Source organism: Plectropomus leopardus, chromosome 8 (genome assembly GCF_008729295.1).
Source record: "Plectropomus leopardus isolate mb chromosome 8, YSFRI_Pleo_2.0, whole genome shotgun sequence".
In the NCBI taxonomy this organism is placed as follows: domain Eukaryota; kingdom Metazoa; phylum Chordata; class Actinopteri; order Perciformes; family Serranidae; genus Plectropomus; species Plectropomus leopardus.
In genome coordinates this window covers 24,839,933-24,857,223 of record NC_056470.1, presented here as the reverse complement: position 1 = coordinate 24,857,223, position 17,291 = coordinate 24,839,933, and the positions used below count along the sequence as shown (strand labels likewise).

Sequence of the window (17,291 nt, the reverse complement as noted above, 5' to 3'; positions counted from 1 at the left end):
GCTGTGATTGGCTGTGCGGAGAAAATAAAGGTTGGAACAAATGGTCGCAAACTGCAGTGTGGAGAGTCTGCTCCGTCTGACAGCTCCTCGGGAAAACAACAATACCACTTGCAGAGCTACCCTTGCAGGATCTCTATCCCACCGAGGAGACTCTCTGAGAGAGTTTCTCTGTTGTACAACATGTTTTTGCAGATTTATGCACAGTGTAGAAGCATTTTGTATCCATTCGAGTTTACCGTAGACGACCCAAAATGGCTGCGTTGTTGCTATTTTTTTCCAGGAGACCCGCAGCAGCTGGCTCGGCGCTGACAGACAGAGAGCGTGTGAGGCTATGTGGTTGTCAAACTCTTAAGAGTGCAGATCGACGATTTTTAACTAGTTGTGTTGCAGCAGTTTGGTTTCTTGTCGGCACAGCAGTGCATAGTGGCAAAATAATAAATAATAGTAAATAAAAACTTATTTAAAAACTTCAAAAGTTATCAAAAATAATTGTCAGAATAACAAACCACATCACACACTTTCTAATTAAATTTTACAAATAATCATAATCGTCAGTGATGCTAAATACCACGCATGATGTGTCATAAATTAAACGTTCAGCACCGGGACTGACTAAATGTCTCATAGCCACGTAAATTTAACCCTGCGTTCATGTAATGTTGGAATAATCGGTAAAATTCAATTAAACGCTCCCTCAAGTCAGAACAATAACTTGGAATGTCAGAGAATTGTTTTATCATATCATTTCAGTTCGTATAATAATATTTAAACAAAGATGATTTATTATTATTATTATTTTGTTATTATTTTATTTGAGAAGAAGACAAAAAAAGACAATAACTTTAGGCTATAAGCCACACAGGGGAATCATTCAACAAGCAATAAAGACATTACAGAAAAATACTTTAGACTTTGCAAACTTGTATCGTTTTCATTGCTTTACAATAATTCAATCCACATAATGTTTCAAAGTGTGTGATTTCTATTTTCTGTTGTTATATGTGTGGCACCGTTTTAGACCATTGAATGTAGAATTTTCCATATAAAATTAAAAGGTTCAAAATAAACTATATATATGTGTGTATGTATGTATGTATATGTATATATACATATGCTGTCTCTGTTTTTAATGAATCAGATACATTTTTGTTGGGCTGCACAAGTTGCAGAGTTGACGTCATTTAGACCAATGCAAAAACATTGCCAACCAAAGCTTGATGGCAATAGAAACTTTTTATTAATTTACATTTTGCATGTCAATTTTTTGCCCTTATGTAATTTGTAATACTGTATTAGGTTGTAGCCATTAGCTGTTGTCCACATAAAGTGACAATTAGATTATTTAAAAATGTATTTGTTGTTACTTAAAGCAATATTTTAGAAGGCCTAATCAGTTTTAGGGGATGCACTTTAGCAGCAACAAGTCTGTGACAAAGTTACCTTTCATTATACAGCTTTAACCTGTTATCAAAGTGTTTATCAATGCACTGAGCAATGAAAATAAATCATCCTCTCCAGTCTCTATGTTGTTTCCAGATGTCATCTTAAAGCTTATGAACACACTGAAGACAACTTTCCACCTGGGGAACTGGGACTATCCGTGGAGCACGTGAATGCAGCATGAGGCTCAATCAGTGGGCGTGGTTTCAAGTCACCTGCGGTCGCCTATAAATTGTTTCTGGTCGCAACATGGTTTTAATGCTGGCACCTGAGTTCCTGATGAGATTTATAGGTTAAGATATTTACCTGAATATTCTCCAGCCATGAGTTCAGCAAAGCCGTACATTGGCTGTAAAATTGGGTTAATTTCAAAGGCTCAAAATCGTTATGAGGGGATTTTGTATACAATTGATAAAGTGAACTCCACTGTTGTGCTGGCTAAAGGTGAGTGGTGTGGGCCTGTGCTTGACAGCCGGTCAGCATGAGCCTGTCTGCATGAGTTTTTTATGCAGATATTGACATATAGTAGCACAATTTAAACATGACTGTGACTCTGTTAGCCTTATCAAACATTTTCTCTTAACTAGTCAAGTGTTTTGGAACGGAGGGACGGCCCACTGACAGACCGACACCACCCAAAGATGATATCTATGAGTACATCACTTTCCGTGGAAGTGATATCAAGGATATCACACTGTGTGAACCACCAAGATCTCACCACGGCCTTCCCCCGGATCCTGCGATAGTACAGGTATACAAGAAATGCATGGCTCACACCTGACAAACAAAAAGAACCAGATAATTGGTGTTAAATTGTCTTAACATTTTTTACTCAGTCATCCAGTGTGGGCTCTCCAGGCGTCTACTCGGCTCTTGGACCGTTTAGCCCCCTAAGGATGCCCGCCTACAACCAGCTTGCTGCCAGTTCTCTACTTAATCACCAGTATGCTGCAGCTCTTGGCCTTGGTAAGTCAATGAATGCAAATTTATTGCCAGTAAACTGACCATAATACAACACCCTTAGTGGAGCTGAATACTTTTAAGTAGGTTATTTGCATACCAGAGCATTTGGTTGTGTTCTTCATGCAGGGCCTATACTCCCAGGCTTGCACATTAGAAGGGGCCCCATGGTGGAAAAGGCTGTTCAAACCCTCCATGTGGACAGATCGAGGCAGACGGGAGGCTTGACTGCACCCCAGGAGCGGGAGCAGCTGTGGGAGAGAAGGAGGCCCCAGAGGCCCAGAGGAGAGAGTTCCCAAACCAGAAGGGGCACTGGAGCTACGAGTAAGCATACAGAATTGCAGTCACGCAAGGTGAAATAAAATATAATCCTCATCAATTGACCTACTTGGATTGTTTAACAGTTTTTTAAGCATTTTAAAACTCTGGGTGTGTTCAGGGAATGTCCATCTAATTGCAAGAAAGTGTAAATGTATGTAATGTGTGTAAAATTTCAGTGAAGTCAGGCCCAGGTGTGCCCAATACTCAGCAGGAAACTCGGCAGCAGAATTATGAAAACATGCCGCCACCCAGAAGAAGACAAGGTAATCGTGAAACGTTCCAGTTTTTAAAAATCTGAACGTTCTGCATACAAATTACAAAAAGTCCTTTGAACACTCAATGCTTTTTCTCAAATGAATCCCAGGAGCTCGGAGGCGCAGGAACCGCAGCAGAGGTCAGCTGATGGTGGCAAATGTGCCGTCTGCCATTCTTAAGTTTGACACAGACTTTGATTTTGATTCTTCGAATGCACAGTTCAATAAGGAAGAGCTGGAGAAGGAGGTGCAGGACAGGATGAATATAAAAGGTTAGTTCATTAGCTTAAGTGATCACAAATGCACCACTTCATTTTCATCTGCCTTTTTGACTAATGTGTTTTTAAAGAGCCACTCAGTTTGACACTTCATACTGTGACATACAGTTATTAATATGCTGTGTTGTCACCTTTTGTCTCTGCAGTAGCATGAAAGACTGATTCTGGTACCATGAATTATTTGGCCAGTGACATGATCATATATATATATATATCTTCTGTATTATTTTCCATGCACATGTGCTAAGATTTGTTGACATTTTAAGCAGAAACTTGAATTCAGAAAAACCTTCACCTAGCCCAATCCTCCATAGTCTTCCAGTTTATTTGCACTTCACAAATCTGTCTGCAGATGGAAATCATGAGATAGAAGAGAAAGAAAAAGAAGACTCGACTTCAGAGGACGATCATTTTGGCCCAAAATGCTTCTACGACAAGGCAAAGTCTTTCTTTGACAACATCTCGTCTGATAATAAGTTCAGGTAAACTAGTCAACTTTTCATCTTCAAAATTCAAACTCTAGTTTCTCCTGTGTGTGAGGCTGCAGGCTTGTTTCTTTTTGTGTCAACCAACAGTTTCAGACTGACATGGGCTGAGGAGCGCAAGCGCAATTTGGAGACTTTTGGGGTCCCTGGACGGTTCCGGAGGAGCCAGGGCTTTAGAGGTGGACGAAGAGGGCGGGGCGCTGCTCAGACTGTATCTGTTTACAGAGCCAGAGATGGACAGCTGTAAAGGTCAGAGTTTGATACCAAGGCAGCAAAGCAACCCCATCCTTTGATTGTTCGCCTGAGGTGTTACAATGATCAACAAAAAGTCCTGTCACTGTAAAGGATCTTTTTCTTTCCTCATTTCCTTCCTCACTTGGAGGCAGTTAATCTGCCCCTTATATTACTAGGATTGTAGTTTTATTTTTGCCCTTTTTTTGTCATTCTGCCCCATTTTGAATATGGATGCGGGGCACACTAAATGGTCCACTGTGTGTGACAATAGTTTTTTTCCCCCCTCAGAATGTTTGACTGAAGAGATTTTTTTTCTTTCAATTAAATGGGAAGTGAGTGTTTAAGTTTCTGTTTTGTTTTCTGTTACTTGGAAGAATTTCACTCCCAACGTGTACTGATTTCATGTTTAAAAAAAGTATCTGGCTTTGCCTTTGGGAGTACATTTATTTAATTCACAAATGTTGTGAACTATGAATATTATCATGAACTAAAGTTAAATGTATTTAAAGGCTAAATTTTGTGCATTGCGTTTTGTCATGTTAAAGCAACAAGTGAGACAAATGTAAATAAACTGGAAATTGCTGGTGCACTTGTGTCATACTATCTGAGGTTACATCACATTATATTGTCATATTGACATGTGAGCTTTAAACATTAAAACCATGGGTCTGACCATCCTAATATACCGTTAAGATTATCTTCATTCTGAGACAGTATCTGTAACTATGTTTACATGCACAAAGTATTACTTTTGTGCCCTTATTCCAAAAACAACATAGCTAGTAAGTGGTTTACATTACTAATGAAAATAGACATTACACTAATATTCCTGTTTTTACATGCAGTTGTGCATAGTCCAATTAAAGTGCCTTAACATGCCATTTATCGTGTCAAACGACAGAACGGTGGAGCCGCATGTCTTTTTGCTTCTCTGCATCAAAATTTTCTCAAGATTTTCACTGGTGTCAGACTTATTCAATTCTGCGAACACAGCCTCCATCTTTCGTTCCTTCAGCCAACTTCTTGAAATGGTCGCTTTGCAATATTTTGTGCATTTTCAAAAACTTTTTCATATCAAAGTCTTTCATACAATTTAAAAGTAGGTGTGTTTGTTTTTCCAACCAGCAATGTTGGCCTTTTTTGGGAATGCATTTCTACACCAGCCCCTGTTCAGTTTGTGTACAACATACAGCATAGCACTTTAAACAGATGAGATGTCATGTGTTGCAAACTGTGGTAAAAACCCTAATTGATATGCATTTTCCAAATGGGTATTATACATTACCAAATAATGCTATTAAAGCCCAAATTATATTGGCATATCCCATATGTCATAATCAGAAAATGCAACATTTTAAAAAAGACCACATTTACAAAATTCAAACTGAATATGCTGTTCACACTACCTATATCAAATTCAAGAGTGGGAGAAAATAAAAAGGAAAAAGACATCCAGGGGACAGTAAAAAATGTGCAATTTTAGAGCAAGTTAACTATTTCTGTCAATTTCTCATCAGTCGTTGTTCCTGTTAGTAATAAATATCAAAAGCTGCAAAAGGACTACAATGTAAAGGTATCCCTAATGGCTCATTTGTAAATGCAACCTGCATCTTTGAGAATGAAATAACCATTCACTGAAAGCAATTTTTGGGACACATTTAGGATTGTTGTTATGCAGTGTTTGATTTTTTCAACTCTGTTTTGTATATGGCAGTGTGTCGGAAACGATAGTTTGTTTTTTGCTGGGTCCAGCACTGCAAATCATAGATGTGTCTTTGATTTACAGTAACGTGGAGAGGAAAAGATTCGTCAGATGTAAGGGGATATTGTAACTTGTATGTGATATTCACATTTTTCTGAGGGTGCTAAAAGCAACTATGGCGAATACTCTTCTCAATTGCTCTGCTGGACTTTTGCGCACCGAGCGGCGCGCACAATGTGGACTGATTGGCTTTCATGAATCAAAGGATCCCCCGTCTTCAGTGAGGGAAAGTGGTAGGCTACTCACTGTCCGGGTTATACCAAAAACTGAGGGAGAGATATTTTTTCCTATCGCCTAACAGCCTATTATCTGTGGCATTATTTCTATGCGCGTCATAAATAACTTTCAGATTAATATTATGTTTCATTACAGTTAGATAATTCCAGTGTTTTCTTATGATCATTCCCTCCTGACAGAAAGATGTTACCGCCAATCCCCCCATTACCTGGCAATGGACAAACTATGTAACCAAATAGAGGGCTACGCTCGTGATAATAAATATTAGAATAAAAGAAGCGCTTTTATTTCACATATGACAAAATGTCGGTGGCATTTTCATCGGCGCGCCCCAGGAGTAAAGGGGAGGTGACACAGCAAACCATTCAAAAGGTAAAGATCTTGATGCATCGCGGCGTTTTGGGTGAAATATTCTAGTCTGGATGGGAGTGTGCGGTCCGCCGCCAGTGCGGAGAAAGTAGCTGGTGGTGAATATCAGAAGAAATGGCAACTGGTAGGCTATTGTAATGTTAGAAGGTGCGAACCAAACAAAGCCACGACGGTGATGAAGGCGAGCGCTTTATGGGCTCAACACTGGCTAGAGCTGTCTCCGTGTGATGCTGATAGTCTGGCTGCTTTTTCCGGATGAATGATGAATATTTTTATTGTAGTGGAATAGATAAGAGCTTTAGATTTTGTGATTTGTTTACAAGATTTTTAAAGCAACACCCGAAGCGTCTTTATAGGTAATTGTCAAACAGCTCCATTAGGTTTAAATGGTTAATTTTGACAAATGCTTTGTTGCAAAAACACACTCAAGCATCTACTAAGAAAGGCATGGAGGGAAACTGAGGAACACAGGACAGTCCTGAGCCCTATGCTCCTCAGTCTGCTGCTGCTTTTATCCTTGAATGAACCCTCTATACGGCTGTTTCTGATAAAATGCATAACCCATCTTTAAAACGATGTCCTAAATAAAGACTGCGAGAAGCTGCTGCTTCTTTGACTCTATTATGAGAAACAGAAAAAAGAAAAAACTGACCCAGAAAAAAATGTTCATAGGCTGCTTGAAGTTCTGCGAATCCAGGACAACATCACTGCAATGTCATAATAGGACATATTTTAGAGTTTAATTTGCCATGCACTGTGACTTGAGGTATTGTGATCTGAAGCTTTTGTCTCCCAAAGATGCTGGATGAAAATCATCATTTAATACAATGTATAATGGATTACCAAAGCAAAGGCAAGACAGCTGAATGCACACAGTAAGTGTTGTTTGTATATATTCTTAATAAATTACTATTCCTCGTAAATGTCTTATTTAAGTAAAAATGTTTTTTTCCTCTGTTGACAGGTATCAGCAGATCCTGCACAGAAATCTTGTTTACTTGGCCACAATAGCAGATTCAAATCAGAACATGCAGTCACTACTACCTGCTGTGAGTCCTTGATGAGGTTTCAAGAACAAGTAACAGTAGATTTCCCCAGTGGTGGAATGTAACAAAGTACATTTACTCAAGTACTCTACTTAAGTATACATTTGAGTATTTTTCTTTTAATGCTACTTTTTTTTTACTCACTACCTTTCAGAGATAAATGTTGTACCTTTTTAATCCACTACATTTATCTGACAGCTTTAGTTACTAGTTACTTCACAAATTAAGATTTTTGCATAAAAATTAAAAGAAGATTTAAGTATGATGTCTCATCATCAATGAAATGACCAAGCAGTTTATCCAAGTACATCTGCAACAATTAGTTGATTAATCACTCAGTCAGTTCATCGAAATTGATTGCCAACTATTTGGTAAACATTTTAAGTCTGTCTCTATTTTTTTAAATAACTTTGAGTGTTTTATTTATAATCTTGAGTTTAAAATTGTGAGTTTTCTGGATGGAGTTCTATTTTGTAAAATAATTTGAGGGCGTTTTGGGTGTTCCTTCTATTTTTTTCTAATAATTTTGAGTTTGAGGATGGTTATTTTAAAAGATCTATCTTACTGTAACTTAAGTGCCATTTTCAATGCGGGACTTTTACTCAGCTAGTATTTTCTAAGTATTTTCACAGTTTGGTATTAGCATTTTTTCCTTTTTATGAATATGAATACTTCTTCCATCACTGGATTTCCCATCTCCATCAGATTCATTTTGGTCTCATCATCCCTCACCATCTCTCCATTTTCACAACAAAGTATTTGGGTTGACTAAACATTTACTCATCATGTAATTTGTCCACAGATACATCTATAAAAGAAACAAAGCTATCACCATCGAGGAGACAATATAAAATAGAGGCATGAGGACATAGAGGACAGCAAATAGGACAAATAGTCTGTCAATGACTGTATTAATTAGTCAGTGTTTTTACTTTCTAGCCTCCGACTAGCAACATGTCAATGGGTCCTGGAGGGATGGGCCAGACTGGGGGACACACGCCAAGCAACCTCAATGACAACATGGCACCAGGACTGCCACCCACATCAATGATGCAGAGCCAAATGAGCAACGGTGATGTTTAAGCACAAACGTGCTTTTTATGGATAAACTCTGACCCCACATACAATTTATTTTCCACACAAACCCAGATTTTGTGTGCACACATCCAGCTCCATCCTGTTGTCTGTACCCTTGTCCTGAGTGCTCGTCTGATCCTGACTTTGCTGCATGTTTGTCTGCAGAAACGAAACCACGTCTTGTCTGTCACGATGTCTCTTGTCTTATGTTCAGATGATGTCAGATTTGTTTGCAGCTCTTGCAAATTTTTCCTTCTTTTCGTTTCATGCACATCATTAACACTCCTCACTAAATCCTTGAACAACCATGCAAGCGTCCTGTAAAGATGAACTGAATGTGGGCCCATGATTAACATGATATGGCACCACATAGGATCATGTGCTGGCTGCTCTGACTGTGCGTGTATGTCGTCAGGCCCCAGCCATGCCCCCATGCAGCAGCAGTCTGGTCAGGTGCAGTCGGCTATTCCCTCCGCATCCCTCAGCCTGCCGGCCAGCAGCTACAGCAGCTCGGCCTCCGGCTACAGCCACGCTGCTCCCTCTTCCCAGGGCAGCATGATCCAGGGCCCTGGGCCAGGCTATGGCTCTTCCTCTTCTACTTCCTCCACATCCTCATCCTCCTCTTCCTCCTCCTCCTCCCGCAGCAACCTCAACATGCAGTCCAACCAAGGTGAGCCAGGTATAGATGGGCCTATTCAGAATATGGTATATTTTTTATGTAGGAAGGGATAATTTCAGTCTTATCATTTGAACACACTGAAATTTTGAACTTCAATTATCCTAAACTATACTCTTAAAGGGACTGTTCACGCCAAAATAAAAAAAATGTTTTTTTTTAACTGAGCATGAGCATGAGCCTCACGTCCATGAGTAGATACATATTTCGGTTGGTGGTTGTGGTTCAGTAGAAAGAAAATAGTTCCCACATGACACTGCTCACAAGGTCTGTGGATTATCTTGAGTAATCTCCAACACTCTGCTACTCACACCAAATAAATAGCACTACAGGTAAGAGAAAAAAAAAAACATGTTGATTTGGGGGTAAACTGTCCCTTTAAGATGCAAGATTTACATTTATTTTGTTAAGGTATGATGCATGATTTGGAAATTAAAAGAAGGGAATAATAATAGAAATGCCTGTTAAGAGTTCAGAGTGATGTAGAAACCCTATGGAAAACCACTGGATGATTTCTAAAATACCTCTGAATGTATTCATGACAAACGCCATCTTGATCTTGCTTAAAGCATTTGCTTACATGCATAGCTGCAGTATAACCATCAAAATAACCAAACACATTCAGTTCATCAAAGAGGTTTCCTGCCTCCTCCCTTCTTCCCTTAGCTCCAGGCTTTACCTCTCCTAACCTCTGGCTCCTGACCCTGAGATGCAGCCCTCCTCTCCCTGGATGTCTGTGTGGATATCTTTGTTTATGCACTGACTTCACTGGCTTGCATTTACACTGTAGAGCAGCATCTTGAAAGCATCTCTTCAAGGAGTTTTTCTTAAAGAGACCCCCTGACTGCTACCAACCCCTTTTTGGCTTTTCCCCGTGCCCTGATTGCCATGGACCTTGTTTATATTTGTTTATTCATCAGTTTAATTATGCACATTTCCGCCAATCTTAGCTCTGAGAATGCTGTGTATGCTGTTGGATGCTCATTCTGGTATGAGTGTCTGTGTATATTAATGTATGAGTTCTCTCCCCCGATAATCACACTTCCTTCCCAGTCTCCATGATGCACCAACAGTCTGCTACTCCACACTACTCTTCAGCCCAGGCTGGGGGCCAACACTATCAGGGACAGCAGGCCATGGGCATGATGGGTCAGGGCAGTCAAGGAAACAGTATGATGTCTCAGAGGCCCATGGGATCCTACCGCTCTTCACAACAAGGTAGGTGGTAAGACTACTACTAAGTCTTCATTCTCAGCCCAGTCGCCAGAAAAACATGTTGGCATTGAATAGCTCTGCAAAACATGGATATGTTCCATTTGTACGTTTCATCCATATCATATCAATGTTTCTGAAGTGATGTAGTACATGAGCTGAGTTTGCCATCTGTACATGGAAGGGATCACAAGACACCTAGGCCAGAAGCCTGCCAAGCAGCAGACTACTATTTGAAATCAACAAACAACAAAACCAGTTTTTCGTTGGTGAAGCATTGAGGCATTTCCAGTGGCATTTGTGTCACCAAACCTGGAGGTTTTTTAGGGACACACTAGCATCTAACCAGTGTGTTTTTAGCAATACATTGCACTGTTTGCAGGGGAAAAATTGCTATCAAACGTTTTTTACGATACATTTTAGTGTTTCCATAAGCATTTGTGTCACCAGACCTGGGTATTTTTTTGGCAACGCATCGTAGCATTTCACCTAGGTGGTTTTTTTTTTGGCAATACAGTGTGCTGTTTCCAGGGGTATTGCACCACCAAATTTGGATGTTTTTAGCGATACATGACTGCTGTTTCAAGTGACTATAATGCCACTAAACCAGGATTCTTTTTGAGCGATGCATTGTAGCATTTAACATGTTTTTTTTGCACTATGTCATGTTGTTTCTCGAGGTGATTGTGCCACCAAACTTGGGTGTTTTTTTAGCAATAAATTGCAGCAATTCCACTGGCCATTGTGCTATCAAACCTGGGTGTTTTTGGAGTAATACAGAGAGTGTTTGCAGAGGGAATTGTGCCACCAAACTTGGTTTTTAAACAATACATTTGCTGCATTTCCAGTGGCGACTGGGTATTTTAAGTCAAAACATGACCTTTTCTTATGATAACCAAGAGGTTTTCGTGCGTAAACATAACCTTGTCAACCACAGCAGTGTAGAAACATAAAGTTTCAAGGTATTACAAAAACATACAAACATTACATATCCACGGTTTGCATAAACATACAATGCCAACATAAATTCTTGCAATTGGGATGCATGCTAGTCTTATGTAGCAATGGGTTCAACTGGTTTGCTTGTGTTGTGTTTGTGTGCTAATGTACATGGATGGACGTGTGACTACAGTTTGGAACTGGACTAAAATGGTCACTAGGTTTCTATTAAATGTGGCTCTGGACACCAGTCTCACAGTATCCAGACTGATGTAAATACTAAGTTTGTTGCTGATGTATTAGTGCGTACAGGGTATTAGTTTTTGCCTTTGACGATGTGATATTGAAAGACTGTAAATGAATCTATCTCAGTTGCCTTCCTGCTACTTTAAGAAGCAGACTGGAGATGTATCACTCGTGTCACATTAGGTTCCTGTCTCTGTAAATCACTTTACTTATGCTGTGTCAGCATCTGCCTAATAATAGCTCCACGCTGTCCTGTTATGTCTTTTGAAGGTGGTGGACTAGGCACGTACTAACTCAGACATATAAAACGGATGGGATACTGTTTCCAGGGCAACAGGCCATGGTTGTATGTCCTCATTCACCCTAGTGCACTATTATCCTTGCATGACTGGGAGAAGTATTTTGAGATATAACTATGTTATGAAATTGTCATGTCCATAGTTAAGCTGCTCGCTCACCAGCCACTCCCTGATTGGTTGTGGGGCTGTTGCTAAGGCTCCTCCATCAACTGGTGCTCCTTGGTCATTTTGGATAATCAGATATGTCACTGTGAAATTGTTTTGCTATTTTTGCAGAAGTTAAGATGACATTTTTCATGCTACAGCTCATCTCTTGGAAACTTTTGGGCCAGTTGTGGTTTGTAAAGGAGATTAGACCATACATGGCTCTTTGACTCATCTTCTTGAGAATTTTTGTTCTGTTCTGTTCTGTTTTTTTTTTTAAGTTTGAGAGATAAAATTGAAAGGGAAAGGGAAGGAGTGGAATCTGGAGTTTCTGCACACCATCGCCAAGCAGCGATCAGATTCTCCCTGATAATTGGCTTTCTGTAAGCCTCATTTTCTCCTCTAAAATTAGATCTCATGTCATTTGTCTTGGAATTATTCATTGTAATTGCTCCACTTTAGTTAGTGTTTCCAAAATTTGGGTTCGCCTGGAATAGCTTCCTTTGCAGTATTATTTCAACCCACAGAAAATCATCAGTGAAATTCCACAGTAAGTTATAAAGAAAATTATAATGGTCATATTAATTAACTATTCATAATAATTCATAATAGCTTCATACCAAAATGACAACTTCCAATAAAGCTGCCCATAATGTCTGTTATAATCTTTAATTTTTGTGTTGGAGAGGGTTGGAGATACCAGCTGTAGAGATGTCTGCCTTTTCTACAAAATAATTGAACTAGATGGCACTCAGCTTGTGGTGCTTAAAGCGCCCAATAAAGTGAATATAAAAAAACTCAACAGTAGTGTCTCTTTCCAGAAATCACGACCTAGTTACTCAAGATAATCCACAGACCTTGTTGTGAGCAATTTCATGAAGGAACTATTTTCCTTCTGCCGAATTACTAACCCTATCACTGCACAGAAGGAAGCTTACATCTATCACTAGCTTACCCAGCAGCACTGAGCTAAATGTTACAGCTCAGCTGTGGAGTACGCCATTAATGTTGACATCTTGTACTGTTGTCGGCACAGTCGGTGAGTCGACGCATTTGTTTTTGTGCAGTGATACAATTAGCATGTTTAGTTTGGTAGAAAGAAAATAGTTTCTATATGAAACTGCCTAAACACAGCCTGCGGATTATCTTAAGTAACCAGGCTATCATTTGTGGAAAGAGACATTTCTGTTGAGTTTTTCCAAATGTGTTATTTTGGTGCTTTGAGTGCCATCCAGGTTCATTACACTGAAGACAAGACACATCTCTACATATTTCCAACACTTGATAAACAGCACTACAGGAAGAGGTCAAATATTTATTTTTGATTTTGAGGTGAACTGTCCCTTTAATACACATATGCCCACACATGCATACCTTGAGGCTCCTTAAATTACCCAAGTGCCCACAGCCCCTTTAGACTCCAACTCCAATTGGTCCAACCAACTGTTTAACACATCGTGGTGTCGCCTGTCTTGCAGGATCTGCACAGCAGTACATGGGACAAGACGAGTTCTACGGAGAGCAGTATGGACACACTCAGAGCTCCAGCGAGCCCATAAACCGGCAATATTACCCTGATGGTAATCGTGCACATCCATAAACTTCATACACACAGCTCTCAAACACACAAAGCCACTTTATAGGTCATGCCATTTCCTTTTAGCACTACCCTACAGGCCTGAGCCAGATTTACTGCAGTGCTTCAGCTCGTCCCCCCAGTCATCGTCTCTTTCCCTTACTGTGGGAGAAGACAAGGATTGGAGAAAAAAAAGCAAAAGACTGACATTGGTCTCAATTCTGTTTCCTCCCAGTGTGTCTGTGTCCATACTGTCCCCTTTGGTGTGCCGAAATTTCAGATTTCAGAGAGTGCCACAGCAGTGTGTTGAGGAGAGAGCGCAAACTTCCTCCAGGGTGTTTCTTTGTGCTTTGTGCATAATATTAAAGCAAGAAGCCTTGGAAATGTTGTCTGCACTTGTAATTTTGTCGTCGCACATGTATTATGAATGTTTTGGCTTCAAACGGCGAATAATAATTTCTCTTCTGTATGTAAATGGGTTTTTGCCTTTGCAGAGGAGTTTTTGCATGTGTTGAACTGTGTTTTCTGCAGGTCACGGGGAGTACTCATATCAACAGTCTTCATATGGTGAGCAAGGCTACGACAGGTCCTTCGATGAATCATCACAGCATTACTATGAAGGAGGTAACAGTTTTTCTTCTTGTAATAAAAATGTGCTATTGACATATTCTCCTGCACCTTCACAACCTCAGTCCAACAAAAAGTATAATACCACATCTTATAATAGCTCATGCGTACCTCTTTATATGCCTCCAGGTAACTCTCAGTACAGCCAGCAGCAGGCCCAGTATCAGCAGGGCTCTGGGCAGCAGCAGCCCTTCAGCCAGCAGCAGTACTCCTCTCAACAAGGCTACAGCGGACAGCCACAAGGATACGGTTAGAACAAAACATACAACCTATTGAGTGCATTCACACAAACACAATGAACAAATGACTTGAATGCAACCCCTCTGCTATAGGTCCAGGCCAGGGTGGATCCTCTCAGTATTCTCAGTATCAGCAGGGTCAAAGCCAACAGTACGGCTCCTACCGCTCCTCCCAAGGCGGTCCTGGAGGGCAGACGCAGAGGCCCTACGCCTACGAACAGGTACATCATTCTCTCTCTGATTTCTAGGATTGTTTGAAAGTGACTTTTCTTAACCGAATTATAACCATCAGCAGCCCAGAGCACATAAACCAAACTCTGGCTATCAATAGGGCCATTTGCATTTTCACCTGGGCCACCGTAGTTAGCAGAAAAGCATTGGAAAAACATGCGCTATTTTTAAAAATTGCTTTATCATGCTATCACATTAAGTTAGCAGAGTAATAATAGTGTTATGTAATTTGAAACTACTTTGCTCAGTGTTTTTACCAGTTTTAATCACCTGGTCTGTTTGTAACAAGGAGGTAGAGACGTCTGGTAATAATACAGTTCCCAATGAAAAATAAAAATTGGGAATTCAGACTTGACACATGATTGAAGGTTCAGCTGGTTGCAATCTGCAATCCTCACTGATTGATGCCACTACATTGTACATACTGCTCTTTTAAGACACAAAACTATTGCCAAATTTACGCCAGTAGCTTGACGCCCACATAAATACACAGTGTCATATTTAGACTTCCCTAGCACCCAAACTCTTTAACTGTGATAAAACATAATCTCAAATGTTATTTTCGGTTCCTGATCATTCAAATCCAACTCTTACACAAATAAGTATAAAACATAAGGAAAGCTGGTGTGTGAAATAGTGGGTTACTTTAAAAAATATGTTTTTTACTGTGTATTTGTCTCATTAGTTAAAGAGAGGAAAAGAAAAAGGAAACTCGGGGTATGAAATGAAAGTCAGTCTTTTGGTGTCAATAACATTATGTTGCATTTCAGGGTCAGTATGGAAATTATCAGCAATAAGATGCCACATTATTTTCCTGCTGGAAGAAAATGAAAAAGGAACCGATCAACAGCAACGTGCTGGCTCAACTGTGGTTTAGGAGATCTGGCTGCATCAGAATTTTTATCCTCTCATTAACCATTTTAGCTAAGAATACATAATATAGTCAAATATAGTCATCGTTTTTACTCGCTTGCAGGGTTGTAGCTGGTAGCTGAAGGTGTGGGCCACCGTATGAAAAGTCAGGTCGCTTGTAGAATCAAGGAAGTTAATGTAAACCTTTCATACGGATTAAACGGGGGAGCAGTAAAGTCATTAAACGAGCCTCAGCAAATTGCCTGTATCCTTCTCTTTTATTTCCTGTCATTGCCTTTCACTTATCTTTACCCCATCCCCTGCTTTTAATGTTTATTTTATTTTACAAGCTTCTTTTTTAATGCTTTTGTGCACAGAGAAATGCCAGTGTTTATGAGACTGAGGTTATAAAAAGCAAATTAGTCTTGGAGGAAATGTTCCTTGATATTTATCTTATAGACTAGGTCCAGCTCTTGCTGTAATTCCTAGCTGAGCCGCTGTTATATCTATCTCACGATGAGGGGAATTAAGTTTATGAAGTTGAAAGCATTGGTCCTTTAACGTGACTCGATCGTGGGAGTTTGTCTGTGTTAGTCAAACTGTGACGTGTTGCTGTTTGTTCAAACATGATGTGTTTTCACTCTGCATACTGTATGTCTTACTGAGGTTATAGACACAATAGATAGCTGACTGATCCAGACTTAAACGTGTGTATCATTGTCCATGATAATCATACATCGGGGTAGTATTTTTCACACCATATTTTAAAGGATAATCGTGGCATTTTTCACCCTGGGCCGTATTTTCCCGTGTGTTTGTGTCTATGTGAGAGTAACAGTAACAGTTTATGAAATTCATCCAGTAGTGAGTGAGAGGGAAGGCGCTGCACAATGGGCTGCAATGTAAACATATGGGGCAATTGAACACCATCGCTGTACCTCAACTGAAAGTGTTTTTTTTGGCACAGACAGGTTCAGATTGTTATTATATGTGGCTGAAGGGTCTCTTCACGAAATCACGAGATGTTACTTATTGCAGGAGGATAAACGTGGAAATGTGAGTGTGAGTTGGAGAGTAGTTCAAACACAGTATAGTTTTATCTAAAAACTTTTCAGTGGCATGGATGATTATTTTGCTTATTTTGACAATGTGGAAGAGGCCTTTGAATTCAATGGTCGCCCGAGAGAGAGGGAGAAGGACAACAGGCAACTACTGCGATTACTAGTCTTTCCAACTCTCACTCACATTGTCTTCCTGCAACAAGTCACAACTCTTGAGATTTCAAAACAAGACCAGCACTTGACAAGACAATTACAAACTGAATCAGGTGAAAGGTAAAGAAACACTTCAGCCACTTACAATAGCATTCTGAGCCTATCTGTGGCAAAAATAATCACTTTTAATGAAGAAATAGTGACAGCGTTCAATTAATTCTAAATCAGTTTCAAAAACTGTTATTCATGTCAGTCATTTAGTCATAAATACATCGGGCCCAGGTTGAAAAACGCAGAGGTTATCCTTTAAGTAGCGTTGCTCTGCACCTGCATTTTATTACTGTGCAAAGGTAAGAGGAGTCATACTACTTTGATGCCAATCAGTAGTGATTTTTACATAAAAAGAAATTGCCACCTCATCCGCACTTTATTTTGCAGTGACAGTGTATGTATTGTCTGATTTTTTGTACTGTAGTCTAATTCAGACTGTTTTTAATGAACGATCTGCAAAAAAGCCAAAGTTACACAGGAACAGAACAGTAACGTGTCCTGCACCTCCAATTCAATAAGTGC

The 17,291-nt window shown here is 39.8% G+C and overlaps 2 protein-coding genes across 3 annotated transcripts; both read left to right on the top strand.

Moving 5' to 3' along the window:
• Positions 1-868: 868 nt before the first annotated feature.
• LOC121946875 (protein LSM14 homolog B-like) lies at positions 869-4,300 on the top strand. Its single transcript, XM_042491681.1, has 8 exons — positions 869-1,884; positions 2,028-2,191; positions 2,277-2,406; positions 2,530-2,724; positions 2,898-2,984; positions 3,086-3,247; positions 3,606-3,735; positions 3,829-4,300. Exons 1-8 carry the CDS (start codon positions 1,764-1,766, stop codon positions 3,983-3,985), a joined length of 1,146 nt encoding a protein of 381 aa, XP_042347615.1. The 5' UTR covers positions 869-1,763; the 3' UTR covers positions 3,986-4,300.
• A 1,919-nt stretch (positions 4,301-6,219) lies between these two features.
• On the top strand, positions 6,220-15,996 carry LOC121946874 (calcium-responsive transactivator-like). Of its 2 annotated transcripts, XM_042491679.1 has the most exons (11): positions 6,220-6,343; positions 7,139-7,215; positions 7,305-7,389; positions 8,326-8,458; positions 8,879-9,133; positions 10,193-10,357; positions 13,458-13,559; positions 14,087-14,179; positions 14,312-14,431; positions 14,515-14,642; positions 15,423-15,996. In XM_042491679.1, the coding sequence occupies exons 1-11, from the start codon at positions 6,275-6,277 to the stop codon at positions 15,447-15,449; spliced, it is 1,254 nt and encodes a 417-aa protein (XP_042347613.1). In that variant the 5' UTR covers positions 6,220-6,274; the 3' UTR covers positions 15,450-15,996. The 2 variants fall into 2 exon arrangements, with proteins under 2 accessions (XP_042347613.1, XP_042347614.1); XM_042491680.1 differs by lacking the exon at positions 13,458-13,559.
• Positions 15,997-17,291: the final 1,295 nt, after the last annotated feature.

Bases quoted from the DNA above. Each gene is read 5' to 3' on its own strand.
- LOC121946875 (XM_042491681.1), top strand. From the start codon at position 1,764: ATGAGTTCAGCAAAGCCGTACATTGGCTGTAAAATTGGGTTAATTTCA. The intron at 1,885-2,027 runs GTGAGTGGTGTG...TCTCTTAACTAG, and splicing joins CACTGTTGTGCTGGCTAAAG to TCAAGTGTTTTGGAACGGAG. The intron at 2,725-2,897 runs GTAAGCATACAG...GTAAAATTTCAG, and splicing joins AAGGGGCACTGGAGCTACGA to TGAAGTCAGGCCCAGGTGTG.
- LOC121946874 (XM_042491679.1), top strand. From the start codon at position 6,275: ATGTCGGTGGCATTTTCATCGGCGCGCCCCAGGAGTAAAGGGGAGGTG. The intron at 7,216-7,304 runs GTAAGTGTTGTT...CTCTGTTGACAG, and splicing joins AAGACAGCTGAATGCACACA to GTATCAGCAGATCCTGCACA. The intron at 14,432-14,514 runs GTTAGAACAAAA...CCTCTGCTATAG, and splicing joins CGGACAGCCACAAGGATACG to GTCCAGGCCAGGGTGGATCC.